Source organism: Natrix helvetica (assembly GCF_964273705.1).
Source record: "Natrix helvetica genome assembly, chromosome: 13".
Lineage (NCBI taxonomy): Eukaryota > Metazoa > Chordata > Lepidosauria > Squamata > Natricidae > Natrix > Natrix helvetica.
Window position 1 is genome coordinate 4,505,922 of NC_138557.1, and position 18,043 is coordinate 4,523,964.

The 18,043-nt window shown below is 45.0% G+C and overlaps 1 protein-coding gene across 1 annotated transcript; it reads right to left on the reverse strand.

The window, feature by feature from the left end:
- Positions 1-2,263: 2,263 nt before the first annotated feature.
- Positions 2,264-7,665, reverse strand: FOXL3 (forkhead box L3; the record flags this gene model as incomplete). The annotated part of the gene is made up of 3 exons (XM_081966158.1): positions 2,264-2,771; positions 4,253-4,421; positions 7,559-7,665. 3 exons carry the CDS (start codon positions 7,663-7,665, stop codon positions 2,325-2,327), a joined length of 723 nt encoding a protein of 240 aa, XP_081822284.1. The 3' UTR covers positions 2,264-2,324.
- Between the last annotated feature and the right edge of the window lie 10,378 nt (positions 7,666-18,043).

Consider the following 18,043-nt stretch of genomic DNA (forward strand, 5'->3'; position numbering starts at 1 on the left):
ACACTGGGGAAAGGGACACCAACCTCAAACTTTAATCAGGACAAGCATAAAAATGTAACTGGGTTTGCGGGAATACCATCCCGAAAATACACCAGTTGAGAGATGAAAAGAGATAACCACCATAACAGAAAAGGAAAGGAAGAGAGTAGCAGAGAAGAATGGAAAGGGGACAGGAGGAAGGAAGAGGAAGGAGGGAAGGGATAGAAAGAGAAGGAGAGAGGGTAGGAGTGGGAAGAGGAAGTGAGGAGTAGGGGAGAGGCAAGGAAAGAAGGAAAAGGAAAGGAGAGGAGGAAGGAAGAGGAAAGGAGAGGAAGGAGGGAAGATAGAAAGAGAAGGAGAGAGGGCCAGAGGGGGAAGAGGAAGTGAGGAGTAGGGGAGAGGCAAGGGAAGAAGGAAAGGGAAAGGAGAGGAGGAAGGAAGAGAAAAGGAGAGGAAGGAGGGAAGGGATAGAAAGAGAAGGAGAGAGGGTCAGAGAAGGAAGAGGAGGAAGAGAGGAGTAAGGGGAGGCAATGGAAGAAGGAAAGGGAAAGGAGAGGAGGAAGAAAGAAAGTAGAGAAGGGAGGGAAGGTGAAAAGAAAAGAAAAAATAGGGTGGGGATAATACAAAATAGGTGTATGGGAGGATAAGCAAAGCCACCCAGAATGTATATTTTAACCTTTTTATATGGAAAAAAAATAAATATGTAAAAGTAATAAAAATAAATAAGAATAATAACTATGTGAATATATACCTGTGACTATATATAAGAGAATTTAAAAAAACTTTTAAAAAACCCTCAAACTTTAATCAGTGAACAGTTTAATTTTTTGTCCCTGATTCAATTTACGGGGGTTTCTTTTCCTAGTCAGATTGTTATATCGGCTGATCATTCTGGAGTTTGAGGAAGGGATGCCATTAAAATTAGACTCTAGTCTAGTCCAATTGAGGGCCCGTCAATCTTGTGGGTCCCACAGGAAATGCCACACAGCCAGGAGTGTCCATGGGAGAAGGGGTCAAAAAAGTCAAAATGGCAGACAAGGGGTATTATAAACATTGGTATTGGTTTTGGGGCCCATGGCTAAGTTAGAATAACACTTGAAGAAGCAGATTCTTTAGAAAACATTGCAGATCATTCCAGGTGTAGAGAAACACGGGAGGGAAGGAAGGAGAATGGGATGGAAAAGTGGATGGATGGATGGAAGGAGGGAGGGAGAAGGTGATGAAAAAGAGGAGAGATGGATGGAAGGAGGGAAATAAAAGGAAAGAAGGGGAAGGGAGGGAACAGGTAGCAAGGCATCTAGATATACAAAAGGAAGGGAGGGAGGGAGGAAGGGAGAGAGGGGATGGGAAAAAGAGAAGGAAGGAAATAAAAGAAGGAAAGAAGGGGTGGAAAAAAGAAAGAAGGAAGGAAGGAAGGAGAAGGGGATGGAAAAAAGAGAAGGAAGGAAGGGGAAGGATGGAGAAAAGAGAAGGAAGGAAATAAAAGAAGGAAAGAAGGGGATGGAAAAAAGAAGGAAGGAAGGAAGAAGAGGATGGAAAAAATGGAAGGAGGAAGGAAGGAAGGGTAAGGATGGAAAAAGAGGAAGGAAATAAAATAAAGAAAAGGTGAGGGAAGGGAAGAGGAAAGAACTCATGTAGCTAAACAAAAAGAAGGAAGAAGGAAAGAAGAAAGGAAGGAAGGGGAAGTATTGAAAAAAGAGAAGGAAGGGAATAAAAGGAAAGAAGGGGATGGAAAAAAGAAGGAAGAAGGAAGGAAGGGGAAGGATGGAAAAAAGACAAGGAAGAAAATAAAAGGAAAGAAGGGGATGGAAAAAAGAAGGAAGGAAGGAGAATGGGATAAAAAAGAAAAGGAAGAAAGGGGAAGGATGGGAAAAAGAGAAGGAAAGAAATAAAAGAAGGAAAAAAGAAGATGGAAAAAAGAAGGAAGGAAGGAAGGAAGGAAGGAAGGAAGGAAGGAAGGAAGGAAGGAAGGAAGGAAGGAAAGCGTATATTCCCAATGTCCCAAGTCAGCATCCAGTCTCCTTGGTAACTTCTAGGATCCCATTATCTGCGTAGGGCAGGGGTGTCCAAACGACACCCCTGGCGTAGGGCCTACTACTGCTGTTCCATCCACCTTGAAGTATTTCCTTCCCTCCCAGAATTCAAGCCGTCTTCGGCAGTGGGAGGCCGCCGTGTCACCCGAAGGCACCAAGCAAGACCAACCAGAGTCCTACTGCCTTCTCCAGCAAGCCCAACAGACACCCCCCCCCCAACAGACGCTTTGAACCCTGTCGGGGGGCTCCCACAAAACCGGAATTCGCTTTGCTGCGAGTCATTTTTTGCGAGCATTTTCTGTCCCGGCGGAGTCACAGTGTCCAGAATTGAACCTGTGGCGCATCCAAGAGGTGGTATTTATTCTCTTGCAGATGGTACGGGGATCGCAGGACCGGCAGAGGGTCTGGAGACGAAAGAATGTAATCAATGCTAAATTTAATTTCGGAGTCAGATTTTCCGATGTTTGGGCTTTGTTGGCCGCCGGCAGCTCTCGGAAAAAACTCACCGGGCTCCAAAGAGTGGAGCCTTTGGGATGCCAAAGTCTCAGCAGGGCAGGAGATTTCGGGGAAGGCGGCCTGGGCGGCAGACAACGCAGGCAAGGCCTCTCTTCCTCCAGCCGTCCTTTTCTCCCTTTTCACACTCCTTCTCCTTCTCCTCCGGTAATTCCCGTTTTCGAACAAATCCAGCATGGATTCACAGCCGGTGGCAAAACTCCAGTAATTCCCTTTGCCTTTGTCGTTGCCTTCTGCACGGGGAACCTGCGTTGGTTCAATCGAAACAAGAACATCAATGCTCTCCGAAAACAAAAAGGATCTGTCTGGACACTCTCAAGGGTTCGAGATCTTCAAACCAGAAGATCTGAAGAAGGTTGGGCTCTACAAGGGTGTCCCTAGGGAAGGGAGGCTCTCTTTGGACAGGCGCTGGAGCTCGGAGGAGGCTGGGCCACCATGAGGATGGTGGGTGACCTCAGAAGGTTGAAGGGCCAGCTTTATAGGGACAGGTTGCCCACAGCCCTGCTGCCCGTGGAGATTTGTGGCCCTGACCTCTCCGCACGTCTGCTGTGACTGTTGCCTTCTCCACATCTGCCTTCACTTAGATGTGAGGCTCATATAAACAGCTATGACAAGTTGCTGAAATCCAGGCTCTCTAATTATAGAAATTGGAGGTAAATATCCCCTTCAGTCTGCCGCATAGTCTCTCTTTTTCCTTCCTCCCTCCCTCCCCCCTCTCTTTCTTTCTTTTTCTTCCTTCCTTCCCCCACCTCTCTTTTTCTCTTCCTTCTTTCTCTCTCTCTTTCTTTCTTTTCCTTCCTTCCCTCTGACTTTCTCTCTTTCTCCATCCTTCCTTCCCTCTCTTTTTCTCTTTCTTTCCTTTCCTTCCTCTCTCTCTTTTTCTTTCCTTTCCTTCCTTTCCGCTCTCTTTCTCTTTCTTTTTCTTCCTTCCTTCCTTCCCTTTCTCTCCCTCTCTTTCTTTTCTTTCTTTTTCTCTCTCTTTTTCTACCTTCCTTCCCCCTCTCTCTTTCTTTCTTTTTCTTCCTTCCTTCCCTCTCTCTCTTTTTCTCTTCCTTCTTTCTCTCTTTCTCTCTCTCTTTCTTTCTTTTCCTTCCTTCCCTCTGACTTTCTCTCTTTCTCTTTCTTCATCCTTCCTTCCTTCTCTTTTTCTCTTTCTTTCCTTTCCTTCCTCTCTCTCTCTCTTTCTCTTTCTTCCCTTCCCTTCCTCTCTCTCTTTTCCTTTCCTTCCTTCCTTCCCTCTCTCTTTCTCTTTCTTTTTCTTCCTTCCTTCCTTCCCTTTCTCTCCCTCTCTTTCTTTTCTTTCTTTTTCTCTCTCTTTTCTACCTTCCTCCCCCCATCTCTCTTTCTCTTTCTGCAAGAAAACCACCAAGCTCAGAGAGCACCAAGGATCTCAAGGATGTCCTCCTGCTCCTCCTTCCCTCCCTCCTCTGAAAACCCCACTCACGTCTAGCACTGATGGCGTTACCTAGTTGGATCGTAAAACATCTGCAAGAAAACCACCAAGCTCAGAGAGCATCAAGGACTCCACAATTCAACCCTGAGCTACAACTATTCTTTTCTACCAATCCAATAATAACACCCCAGAAAGTAATTTGAAAGACCTTCTCAGACAACCATGATCAAGGCTGGCCCAACTCATGCCCTCAACCATAGGTTGGAGGAAGGAGCACCCAACCCAGAACAGGTTGAGTGCATGGATGGAGTGCAGATGTGTCTTGCAGGCTTACCTTGACAAAACAGCTGTTGAGAGACAGGTTGTGACGAATGGAATTCTGCCACGCTCGTTGATTGGTCCGATAGTAAGGGAACTTCTTCATAATGAAATCGTAGATGCCAGAAAGGGTCACCTTGTTGGAAGGACTTTGCTGAATGGCCATGGCGATTAAAGCTATGTAGCTGCCCAAAGAAAGAGGAACAAATGAAGAACATCAAGACCAGGGTGGGTGCAAAGAGGAAGATAGAGAGAGAGAGACGGAAAATGGGATAATTCAGTAGGCCTTGTAGCACAGAGGGCTGCTATCTTGAATGCATTGAATAAAGATTAAGTAAGTCTCCTTGAACATAAGGAACTGAGCAAGCTTTGGACTCGGGAGCTTCATTAGTTCAACCGGATAGTTTTTGAAACTTCCAAATCAGTGGCAACATCAAGTCTTGTAGAACCATGTAGAACTCAATTTAATCGACTGAATCAAACCGTAGCTGGCTTCACATCTTGTGGCAAACCAAGTTTGATCTGCTGATTAGATTAGATAGATGAATGAATGAATGATAGACAGATAAATAGATAGATAGATAGATAGATAGATAGATAGATAGATAGATAGATAGATAGATAGGCAGGCAGGCAGGCAGGCAGGCAGGCAGACAGACAGACAGACAGACAGACGGACAGAGAGATGATGGGGATGGATGGGTGGATGGATGATGTGTGTGAATGTGTGTGTGTGTGTATAGATAGACAGACAGACAGACAGACAGACACGTACGTACATACATACATACATACATACATACATACATACATACATGGATGGACGGATGGACGGATGGCTAGATGAATTGGTGGATGGTCGGTGGATGGATGGATTGATGGACAGACAGACAGACACAGATAGATGATAGGGATGGATGGATAGATGGATTGGTGGATGGATGATGGGTGGGCGGGTGGGTGGGTTAGGGTTAGGGTTAGGGTACCTTACGATTCTTGACAAATGTATCTTGTCTCTTTATGTACCCTGAGAGCATCTGCACCAAAGACAAATTCCTTGTGTGTCCAATCACACTTGGCCGATAAAGAATTCTATTCTATTCTATTCTTATATTTTCCACAGATAAAAAGTGACCACACTCGCTGCTTTGTTCTATTATAGAATCTGGATTTCCTTCTCCGCAGGGAAGGGAGAAAAAATATGATTATTTTTACACGCTTAGATGCTGTCGCTTTATCAATTCAAAGTTACGGAGAGCTGTAACTTCTGTGTGATGCGGTAGATTGTGACTTCAGCCTGAGCGGGGATTGTTTGGTGGCTATTTTGCATGGGTTAAAATACATTTGTGGGTGTGGGTGTGAGAGGTTCTGCACCCCTTACTTCAATGGGAGTTATTTTCATGGGAAGCAAAATTGAGGTACAAGCAAGCAAAATTCACTCCTTGGCTTTATTATTAAATATTATTATTATTTAATATTTAATAATATGCATTCTTCTTCTTATTATTATTCTTTATACTACTTAAGTTGCTTGTATTTTTTGTCATGGATTGCACCAGTGGGGCTAAAACCAATTTCGTTGTATACATGATGTACAATGACAATAAAGGGTACACTATACTATTAGCAGAGGCATTTTTAATCAAGGTCAGGATGAATAAATCTATTCAGTCAAATATCTCACCTGGTGGAACTTAAGAATTAAGGGCACCCTTTCTTTAATTGCTTTTTTTTTAAATTTAGCATTATTTATTTTCCTCTTAGGGGATGATGTGTTTACCCAAGAGAAAGTTTAATCATAAAAGCAACAGCTAAAGAGTTAGAACAGCAGGTCCAGCTCATTCCAACATATGAAGAACAGTTGCGGGAACTGGGTACGTCTAGTGTGATGAAAAGAAGGACTAGGGGAGACATGATAGCAGTCTTCCAATATCTCAAGGGTTGCCCCAAAGAAGAGGGAGTCAAATGCACTTGTGGGTAGGAAAAGAAGCAATGGGTGGAAACTAGTCAAGGAAAGAAGCAACTTAGATCTAAGGAGAAATTTCCTGACGGTTAGAGCAATTCATCAGTGGAACAACTTGCCTCCAGAAGTTGTGAATGCTCCAACACTTAGTTGAAGTTTTTAAGAAGATTTTGGATAACTCTTTGTCAGAAGTGCTTTAGGATTTCCTGCCTAGGCAGGGGGTTGGAGTAGAAGACCTCCAAGGTCCCTTCCAACTCTCTTATTCTATTTCATTCTATTCATTTTTCTTTGGAGGAAAATTGGAAAAAAAAAACCTGTTCACTTTCTTCTCCAAAATGAAAGACAAGACAAATTCAGGGTGCAAATCTAACCCATCAGAATTCATTGGAGAGGACCAAGCAGTTGCAAAAGTCCAAAACTAAGTGCAAAAAAATACGATTTAAGAGATAGAGGTGCCAGTTTTCATACTCAACATTCACGACGCCGTCTAGATACGGAGGTGCACGGAAGCACAAAATCTACTCTTTTGACCTAACGGAATGCGAACATAACAATCTAAGGTTTCCCGTCATTTGCGCTTTCCTCCCAAAGAGCTTTTAAAAAAATATTCAGAGGCTGGTTATTCGTCTATGGAAATAGAAATCTAAAACCCGACCAACTTTCTAATCTTGCCTCCTACTCCTTGCTAAGATCTTTATGAAGGGCAGTGGCAGAAAGAGAGAGAAGAAAGAAAGAAGAAAGAAAGAAAAAGAAAGAAAGAAAGAAAGAGGGAGGGAGGGAAGGGGAAGGAAAAGAGAAAAAGAGAAGAAAGAAAGAAAGAAAGAAAGAAAGAAAGAAAGAAAGAAAGAAAGAAAGAAACAAGGAAGAGGAGGGAGAGAGGGAGGAAAAAAGAAAGATCTTTATGAAGGGCAGTGGAAGAAAGAAAGAAAAGAAAGAAAGAAAGAAGAAAGAAAGAAAAAGAAAGAAAGAGGGAGGGAGGGAAGGGGGAAGGAAAAGAGAAAAAGAGAAGAAAGAAAGAAAGAAAGAGAAAGAAAGAAACAAGTAGGAGGAGGGAGAGAGGGAGGAAAAAAGAAAAATCTTTATGAAGGGCAGTGGAAGAAAGAAAGAGAAGAAAGAAAGAAGAAAGAAAAAGAAAGAAAGAAACAGGGAGGCAGGGGGAAAGGAAAAAGAAAGAGAAGAAAGAAAGAAAAAAGAAAGAGAGAAAGAAAGAAATAAGTAAGCAGAAGGAGGGAGGAAAAACGAAAGACAATCTTTATGAAGGGCAGTGGAAGAAAGAGAGAGAAGAAAGAAAGGAAAAAAGGAAGGAAGGAAATATTGTCCCAGAATTATGCCCACCCAGCTTTAAAAAGTCCAGCTTACCTGTAAGCCGGTCTGGTGAATCTTTTTTCTTCATCGGAAGTGCAGGATGGGTAATCGTCTGCATCATAATTAAAACAATTATAAGGATATTGTGTGTTATCAAACATTCTTTTTCCTGGATTTCTTTTCGCTCCCGAGAAGGAGGGAAGAGGTGGGAGAGCGATGGTTCTTTATGAATGCTTCACTCCTCCCTTGCTCCCTCTCTTTCCTTCCACGGCCTCCCCTCCCCCCCGTCTCTCTCTCTCTCACACACATACACATAGAGGGCCATTCTACCCACCCCCCCACTTCCCCACCCACCCTCGCACTTTCCTTTTGGGAGTCTCCAGTCCCGGGCAAAATATTCCCCATAGGTTGGTTGGTTCTCCCTTCATTGGTTCAACAATGGGGCTAGCAGAGAGGCAAACCTTTCCTCAACCTTTCAAGAAGGTTCAAAGCTTCCCAGGAAGGCTTTCAACTTAGCGACCGACCGTCCCCTGGTAAACGAGGCACCGGGGGAATCTGCTTGGGTGGTCCCAAGGCAGCCAGGACCTCGTAGACTTCGCTTGTCTACAGTGGAGAGTCAGGCAAGGTTAATAGGTTTGGAAAGGTGTGGTCTTCCCTTCATCCCTGATTTCTTCTGGCTTCGGTTTTTCTTTTTTAAGCAGAATGCAACGGGAGGGATGGCTCTTGAGTTTATTCTCTCTCTCTCTCTCTCTCTCTCTCTCTCTCTCTCTCTCTCATCTCATCTCATCTCTCTTTCTCTCTCTCTCTCTGTCTCTGTCTCTGCCTCTCTTTCTCTCTCCCTCCTCTCTCTTTCTCCCCCTCTCTGTCTCTCTCTGTTTCTGTCTCTCTTTCACTCTTTCTCTGTCTCTCTTTCTCTCTCTCTTTCTCTCTTTTTCTCTCTCTCTGTCTCTCTTTCTCTCTCTTTTTCTCTCTCTCTGTCTCTCATTCTCTGTCTCTCTCTCCCTTTTTTCTGTCTGTCTATCTCTTTCTATGTCTCTCTCTCTGTCTCTCTGTTTCTGTCTCTCTTTCTCTCTTTCTCTGTCTCTCTTACTCTCTGTCTGTTTCTGTCTCTCTTTCTCTCTCTCTCTCTTTCTCTCTCTTTTTCTCTCTCTCTGTCTCTCTTTCTCTCTCTCTCTCTCTCTCTGTTTTTGTCTCTCTTTCTTTTTCTCTCTCTGTCTCTCTGTGTGTCTCTCTTTCTCTCTGTCTTTTCTTCTTTCTTTCTTTCTTTCTTTCTTTCTTCCTTTCTCTCTCTCTCTTTTCTTGCTTCCCTCCCTCCCTTTCTTGCTTTCCTTTCTCTCTTTCTCTCTTTCTCTCTTTCTCTCTCTCCCTCTCTCTATCTCTCTCTCACTTGAAATCCTGGTGGCTCATCGTCAAAAACTCTTGGGACAATTCTGTATAGGGCCCACCCTTGGTTTAAAACAAATTGGGGATGGACAGTTGAACGGAGGAGGGAGGGAGGGTGCTTTCAAAGAAGAACCACTGTCAGGGAGGAAAGGCTTTTTTGGGAAAAAGTTTTGAAAGCATAATAGCTGGAGGCAAGAGAGCTCCATGGGTGGGCTTTGATCTACAGGGTGAATTAGCTAATAACTCTGTGTTGGCATCCAGTCCTGTAACAATTTTGATCGTCTTCCTCTCTTGTTCTCGCTTTCTTTCTCTCCTCTCTCTCTCTCTCTCTCCCCCACCCCCTCTTTCTATTTGTCTCTCTCTCTCTCACACACACAGACATTTTCTTTCTCTATTTCTGTCTCTCTCTCTGGTTCTCTCTCTCTCTGGTTCTCTCCCTCTCTCTCTCTCTCTCTCTCTCTCTCTCTCTCTCTCCCCTCTTCTCCTCTTTCCTGCTTTTCCCACCCTACACACACACACACACAGAAACAGATGCTTTTGGATGGTTTCCAACAAGAGACGTCCAAAGGCAGCTTATTCAACAGTTCACATGATAGGAAAAAGAGGGGAAAAGTCCCTTGGAGGGTATATGGGGTAGGATCTCCTGCTCGAGCAGGGGGTTGGACTAGAAGACCTCCAAGGCCTCTCCCAGCTCTATTCTGATGGGAGGTGTAGGTGAGAGGGTCCAGGAGACCACTCAAAGAGGATGGCTGCTTTGGAAGACTCTTGTTGGATTTGAACCAGGATGGAAATGTGGGAATTCACCAGGAGTTTATTTAAAACAAAAAAAAAGATTTTCTGGTTTGTTTTAAGGTTTTCTCCCAAGGGAGAAGAGAATGATGGGGATGTGTTGGATTTGAGGACAGAGTTGTCTGGGTTCACGCCATCCATTGAGCCATGATTAAATGAACTGGGTTCAGAGAACAGAGTAAGGAAGCAGGTTAAGGTAGTTGTGTGAATCCAGGTCTTTCCTTTGAATTTTCATTTGACTTGTGCTTCCAGGGATTGAAGGGTTGTCATGATATGCCTTGCAAGTTAGGTGAAGGATCCTGATCACAAGAACACCTCTTCTCTTCTTCTCCCTTCCTTTCCCTTCTTCTCCCTTCTTCTCTCCTTTCCTCTTCTTCTCCCTTCCCTTCCCTTCCCTTCCCTTCCATCCTTCTCTTCTCTTCTTCTCCCTTCCCTTCCATCCTTCTTTTCTCTTCTTTTCTCCTCTCCCTTCCCTTTCTTTCCATCCTTCTCTTCTTCTCCCTTCCCTTTCCTTCCATCCTTCTTCTCCCTTTCCATCCTTCTCTTCTCTCCTCTTCTTCTTCCTTCCCTTCCATTCTTCTCTTCTCTTCTCCCTTTCCTTGTTCTTCTCTTCTCTTCTCTCCCCCTCTCCCCCTCCCTTCCTTTCCCCTCCCCTCCTGTCTTCTCCTGTCCTCTCCTGTCCTCTCCTCTCCCTTCCCTACATTTTCTTTCCTCCTCCTCCTCTCTCTCTCTTTCCTCCCAATCTGGGTGCCAAGATTGCCACTTCTGTTTGGCTGTTATTGGGATGCGGTGGCTCAGTGGCTAAGAAGCTGAGCTTGTCGATCAGAAAGGTCGGCAGTTCAGCAGTTCAAATCCCTAGCGCTGAATAACGGAGTGAGCTCCCGTGACTTACTCCAGCTTCTGCCAACCTAGCAGTTCGAAAGCACATTAAAAATGCAAGTAGAAAAAATAGGAGCCACCTTTGGTGGGAAGGGAACAGCGTTCCGTGCGCCTTCGGCATTGAGTCATGCCGGCCACATGACCATGGAGACGTCTTCGGACAGCGCTGGCTCTTCAGCTTTGAAACGGAGATGAGCACCGCCCCCTAGAGTTGGGAACGACTAGCACGCATCTGTGAGGGGAACCTTTACCTTTATCTTCACCTTGGCTGTTATAATTTTATCAAAGCCACTTTTAAGCCAGCCAGGCTGTGATTGTAAAATTAAGATTTTTCTCAGCTCCTTCCCCCTTCCTTGCCTTTTTAGAATGCATATTTCCGGAATGCCAAGCTATAAAAACCATTTGATCCGCGCGATTAAGCCGATGATGAAAATGTCGGGGAAGATTTGTTTTTAATATTTTTTGGTTAAAACAATATGAACCCACATGGAAGTAAAAGCTTCACGTGAAATTGGGATGTTTTATCATGATGACAGCTTTGGAAAGGATTTTTCACCTGCAGCTGTTATCTGTTCGTGAAGTTGGGATTGTGTGTGTGTGTGTGTGTATCACTTTGTAATTGTTAGCGAAAAGGAGAGGAAAGAAAGAGAGAAGAGAGAGATGGAGGGAGGAAGGAAGGAAGGAAAGCAGGAAGGAGGAAGAAAGGAAGAAAAAAGGAAGGAGGAAGAAAGGAAGAAAAAAGGAAAAGGAAGGGAGGGAGTTTTGATCTGAAACCTAAAGCATATTTTATGTCAGGGATCCGATATTACGTTCCCCCAAAGTCAGCCCATTTGTCTGAAATATTATAGGGTTTCCTGCTTCAACAGAGGGTTGGACTAGAAGACCTCCAAGGCCCCTTCCAACTCTGTTACTCTGTAAATTCTGCAAAAATGCCTACATCTCCCATGGGGGCCCTGGGTGGGAAAAAGAGATAGAAACTCTTCACATCTCCGGTGTGGTTCATTCCTAAATATCCGTCACTGCAAGACAGCCAGGATTCCGCATTTCCCACAAGGGCCCACAAAGACCATCATCCCCCAACCCAGAAACAAATATTTTGAGAGAAGCGCAACTTGCCTTCCCTTGTTTTCCTCTAGAGGGCGCACTCTGATAAGAATTTGGTTTCTCCAAGCCTTCTCCAAGCTCTTGTCTCAATCGCAGCCCAAGAGAAAGAAGGAGACCTTTATGATTCTGCAGGATGGGCAGAAGGCTAAAACAACTTTTGAAAAGGAAAGGGGAAAAAGAGACAGAACGAAGCAAAGAAGACCATCGATGCTGCTGGATTTGCTCATAATAAAGCCCTATCCCCCCCTCCGCCCTCTCAAGAAACCACTGGAAAATGTCTTCTCTCCTTAGAAAGGGGGAAAAGAGGCTCCTTCAGACAGTCATTCAGGGCCCTGGTCAACCCCTCAGCTTGACTACTACTCTACATGGGGTTGCCTTTGGAGACCACTCCTGAAAATTCAACACCAATGGCCAGATTTCCTTTCTTTCCTTCCTTCCTTCCTTTCTTTCCTTCCTTCCTTTCTTTTTTCCTTCCGTTTATCTTTCCTTTTTTCCTTCTTTCTCTTTCTCCCTCCCTCCCTTCCTTCTTTCTTTCTTTCTTTCTTTCTTTCTTTCTCCCTCCCTCCCTCCCTCCCCCTCCCTCCCCCTCCCTACTCTACTCCTTGTTCTGTTCTATTCTATTCTATTCTCTATTATTTTCTTTCTATTTTCTATTTTCTAATCTTTTCTATTTTCTATTCTTTTCTGTTTTCTATTCTGTTCTATTCTATTCTATTCTCTATTTATTATTTTCTGTTTTCTATTCTGTTCTATTCTATTCTCTATTATTTTCTTTCTATTTTCTATTCTTTTCTGTTTTCTATTCTTTTCTGTTTTCTATTCTGTTCTATTCTATTCTCTATTATTTTCTGTTATTTTCTATTTTCTATTCTATTCTCTAATATTTTCTTTCTATTTTCTATTCTTTTCTGTTTTCTATTCTGTTCTATTCTATTCTCTATTATTTTCTATTCTTTTCTATTTTCTATTCTATTCTATTCTATTCTATTCATCATTTTCCAAAATCCATTTCCAGAGATGGGAGACTAAACATCTCAAGCCAACGATGTTCCAAGTTAATCACCAGGCGGAGCTGCAGCCTCGTTGAAACCAAGGTTTTTTCTTTGGGTGGGCATAAGGCTAAAGAGCACATCAGCATCCCTGAAAAACCCCCAGAGAGGGTGCACTTTTTTACCCTTTCGCCTCTAGCTAGAGGGAAGGAATCCAAAGAGATAGGAAATGGCCTTCATCCAAAGAGGGAGCCTTTCAAAGTGACCTCTATCAGTAGTTTAAAGGTTCAATTTTATAATTGCCTGCCTTGCAAGGTAGTCTAGGGAGAAAGCACACCCAGGAGTAGTAGCTGTGTAACTATGCATTAATAGAACCTTGCAAATCTAAAAGAACATCTCCTCCCCCCCCCCCACCATCTCTACAGTCCAAAAACCTACTAGAAAGGGTTTTTTTTTCCAGAGATGTTTACCACTTCACTTTCCTTCCGAGGGCTCAGCTGCCTCTTATCTAACCATGGTCCTGTCCATGGTTCTTCCTTCCTGTCTCCCAAGATCCTCCCTACATACCATTTACATCAACTGGTGTTCTGATTGAGGCTTCCCAAGAGCATGAAGCAAACTCCTGGTCCCGTCAAAAAACCCTTTTATTAATTGACTGTGAATTCTGCTCATTCACATCCAGCAAAGTCTTTCAAAGGAGGATTTACAGTCACAGACCTTCTCTGGCTTGGAGAGCTGCCAGGCCGATCTCTGCAAAACTTGGCAAGGAGTCTCGGAGAGTCACGAACCAATTAAGCAAACTAATTGTCTCCTGCAAACTCCACTCCCCTTTTGCCCCTCTTTTATTTCCTCTGGGAGGGGCCATTCATCCTCCACCTGTGGCCTTACTCCCAAGTCTTTGTTCTATTTTTTAGCTGTTCCCTTCATCTGGCAACTCTGCCCATGCGCACACTGAGAACAGACTCCAGCTGTTCCTCTGCCCCACTGATGTCTGACTCTGAAGGCAGCTGATAACTGGCATATGGAGAGAAGAAAAGGTCCTGGGCTCCTAGGCACATTCATAATGAGTAACTCTTTCCAAAAATCATTTCAGTTCTTCTGCTTCAGACCCTTAACTGCCAGTTTTGCAAACAGATGGAGCGAAGCTGGCATTTCTCAACCCATCGCGCAAGTTAAGCCTGTAGCTGGTTTGGTCCCTCCTGAAAAATTTGGAGAGGCTGCAAGATACATCTGGAAACATCCTCCAATGGAGAAACTCAACGTATGCTCAGCTCTTCTCTTCCCTCTCTTGCCACTGAAGGCGATCTGCACTTTGAGGGGAGAAAACATCATAATCAGAAATGGAAGGTTGCTTTTAAAAAAATGTATAAGCGGAGGACTTAAGGGCCGCTAGGCTTCATTCATCATTCACCAACGCTTATATAGAAAGAGGTTATGATGCAGGGAGGGGTTGTGTGTCTGTCTGCATAGCAGGTAAATGCATTTGAAGCCCTTTTTTTCATTCTCCATGAATGTGTGAAGATCTCAAGTGATAGAAGCTCAGAAAGCACAGCTGAAGTGGGATTTCTCCCTCCTCCTCTTCTCTTCTCCTCCTCCTTCCTCCTCCTCCTCCCCCTCGCCATAAATCCGACTCCCTTCTAGCATAGATGATGTTACCTAGTTGGGTCATGAAATGCTTAGCCAAGCTCAGAGAGCACAAAGGACCCCATATTATTTTTTATTATTATTATTATCATCTTCTTCTTCTTCTTCTTCTTCTTCTTCTTCTTCTTCTTCTTCTTCTTCTTCTTCTTCTTCTTCTTCTTCTTCTTCCTCCTCCTCCTCCTCCTCCTCCTCCTTCTTCTTCTTCTTCCTCTTCTTTCTCCTTCTCCTCTTCCTCTTCTTCTTCTTCCTCCTCCTCTTCTTCTTTTTCCTCCTCCTCCTCCTCCTCCTCCTCCTCCTCCTCCTCCTCCTCCTCCTCCTCTTCTTCTTCTTCCTTTTCCTTTTCTCCTCCTCCTCCTCCTTCCTTCTTCAAACTCAAAACGGCTCCAAACTCGATTGCAGAAAATACAACTTCAGCAACAGAGTGGTCAACGCCTGGAATGCTCTACCTGACTCCGTTGTTACATCCTCAAACCCTCAAAGCTTCAACCTTAAATTGCCTACCGTGGACCTCACCCCATTCCTAAGAGGTTTGTAAAGGGGGCCTGCATAAGCCCACCAGCGTGCCTACCATCCCTGTCCTATTGTCCCCATTTATTCCTACCCATTTTCTTCGTTCATGTCCATGTTTATACTTATACCTGTTATCTCCTACATGCTTGACAAACTAAAGAGATCAATAAAACTAAACAAAATTGCTTGCTCTTAAGACTCAATCCCCCTTTCCTATCTCCCTTCTTGAGGAATTGCATCCAAAAAGCTGCAAGGGGGGGGGGGAAGAGATAATCTGCCTTACTGGTTTTTTAAACCCCTCCCTGGTTGTCCTTCAAGCACTTTGTCCGCCTTGTGACTTCAATACCTGCATTGTCAAACTTTCAAAGCAAGGGGGGGAGAGCAGGAGCGAGAGGGGATCCCCCAGGAAGAGAAAGAGGGCATTGATTTGGATGCTGAATGCAGTTTGGCTCAACAGGTTCCCCTCCCCCTCCGCCCATCTGTTCCCCTGAGCGTATCACACCGAAACCATCACTCACCACTCGTAATTAGAAAGGGTCCTGCAGCTGGCAGCCCATTCAGATCAGCTTCTGCACCCACAGCCTCCTGGGCTTCGCTTCTCTTTTTTCATTTTGAAATACAGGCGGTCCTCAACTTACAACCATCGGCCTTCCATCCTTCCAAGGTGGGTAAAATGAGGGCCCAGATGGTTGGGGGCAAGAGGCTGATTCTGTAAACCATTAGAGAGGGCTGTAAAAGCACTGTGAAGTGGTATATAAGTCTAAATGCTATTTCCTTCCTTCCTTCCTTCCTTCCTTCCTTCCTTCCTTCCTTCCTTCCTTCCTTCCTTCCTTCCTTCCTTCCTTCCTTCCTGATGGGAGCCAAGGTCGACTCAGCCTTCCATCCTTCCGAGGTGGGTAAAATGAGGACCCAGATTGTTGGGGGCAAAAGGCTGTCTCTGTAAACCGCTTAGAGAGGGCTGTAAAAGCACTGTGAAGTGGTATATAAGTCTAAATGCTATTGCTATTGCTCTTCCTTTCCGTTCCTTTCCGTTCCCTTCCATCCATCCATGGTGCACAGTGATTAGAATGCAATATTGCAGGCTAATTCTGCTGCCTGCCAACAGTTCGATCCTGACCATCTCAAGGTTGACTCAGCCTTCCGTCCTTCCGAGGTGGGTAAAATGAGGACCCAGATTGTTGGGGGCAAAAGGCCGACCCTGTAAACTGCTCAGGAAGGGCTGTAAAGGACTGTGAAGAGGGTTGTAAGTCTGAGTGCTATTGCTATCATCAGGCCCAACATTTCTGCTGCCAAGCAAGAATGTTGTTAAGGGAGTCGCACCCCTACTTTTTGTGGCCACAACTGTCAGGCAAACCACTTTGGTTGTTAAGTGAATCATGAGGTCATTAAGTGAATCTGGCTTTCCCCATCGATGTGCCTTGTCGGAAGCTGGTTGGGAAGGAATAGTGATCATGTCACTCTGGAACAACGCAACTATCCTAAATACATGCCAGATGTCGGACCCCTGAATTTTGATCCCGTAATCAGGAGGAGGATGCAACGGTTGTAAGTGCGAATAAGGTTCCTTTTTCCCCCCCAGTGGTGTTATAGCTTCGATTAGTCACTAAATGAATAGCTGTAAGTCAAAGACTAACTGTACAGGGAGTCCTGGAGTTATGAATGTCCGCGTCAGGGTAATTGACCAGCTGCTGTAAGGCTGTAAACTGAGACGATGCCATGAGGATGAATCAGCAGGGTTACTGCCACTTTAAGAAGCTGTGTATATAAGGGAGGCCATGTGAGGGCATCTTTCTCCCTCCTCGTGTATCTATCTCCTCGTGTTCTATCTCCATTGTAGTTCTCCGTATAGAGTTGAAGATTGCTTGCTTGCTTGCTATTTGCCTAACACATGCATGTATGTATACATAAGTCTTGCATGTAAACCCCTGTTCAAAAGACACACCTCGGTGTGCTGTATTTCGCTCCAGGGTTGTCTCCAAATAACAGTCACACTGGGCACACACTGACAGTCCAACATACAGTATGTTCAGCTTGTACTTGTCTGTTTTAGATGCTGGTTTTGAGTGAGTTTACTCGGAACTCTATCCAGGCTTCGTGTTCTGACCCAGCTCCCCAAACACAACAAACCCTCTGATGTTATTCCTTGATTAGGAGTGCCAGAAGCCTCGGCAAAAGGTTTCTCTCTCACTAGACAGGCTAACAAGTGTTGTCCACCCAGGAGATGAAATTTGTTTGCCACATCTATTCATCTCCGACCCCTGCCTTTTATCCCCAGAGCTAGGGTGGCGCTTTGCTAGAAGCGGTGGCTCTTCTATCCCAAGGATCGGCTCATAGATTTCCACCGCTCTCCTCTCCCCTCTGCACACCTATTCATCTCCTCCCCATGCCTTTTATCCACAGAGCTAGGGAGGTGCTTTGCTAGCAGCGGTGGCTCTTCTGTCCCAAGGACCAGCCCATAGATTTCCACTGCTCTCCTCTCCTCTGCACATTCGTGCATCAGGCAGTGGACCCAGCTGTTCCTCCTCTTCCTCATCAGCCACCTATAGACCTGGGGGCTGTTAACTCCCCATCTGAGGGCTGACAGGCACCCCAGGCTCCACCTCCCTCTCTCTCCCTCTCTCTCTCTCTCTCTCTGCCAGCTCCATTCCCTCTTCCCCCTCTGAGCTCTCAGGTAGCTTTGATGCTGGCCCTGATTCCCACGCCCCCTCCTCATCTGATTCAGCTGTTTGGGAGGGCCGTGCATTCTCCCCCAGCTCTGTTTTGCTAGCAGAGGGTTGCAGAAGGCCGTTGCAGTTGAAACCGGAGTTCGGGAGTCCATTTTCACTGGCAGAGCACTCTGGCCACCAAAGGCACCCCCTAACACGAGTGATGTCATGCTTGCCACCACCACCCTGAGGCCAAACGCAACCCTTAATGAAATCGAGTTTGACACCCCTGGTGCCCTGTTCAGATGTATGAACAATACGGTGAGAAATTAAGTTGTAGAGGCTTCAGCCCTGGGAAAGAATAGGAAGGTGTGAAAGAGTGATCAATTGTCACGTGAAGCTGGCCAAAAGGAGAGACAAAGGAAAGAACAACAAGGGACAAATCTGATCAGGCAGAGCGAAAGAGAGAACTTCCTGTAGTCTGAGAGGCACCGTGGAAAAGGTTGTCTGTAGAAGCCCGGAGGCACCTGGGTGAATTAATGTGACTTAAGAGTCTCCTTCTGGGGCAGGTTCAGGCAGGTCAAGGTGGAACGAGC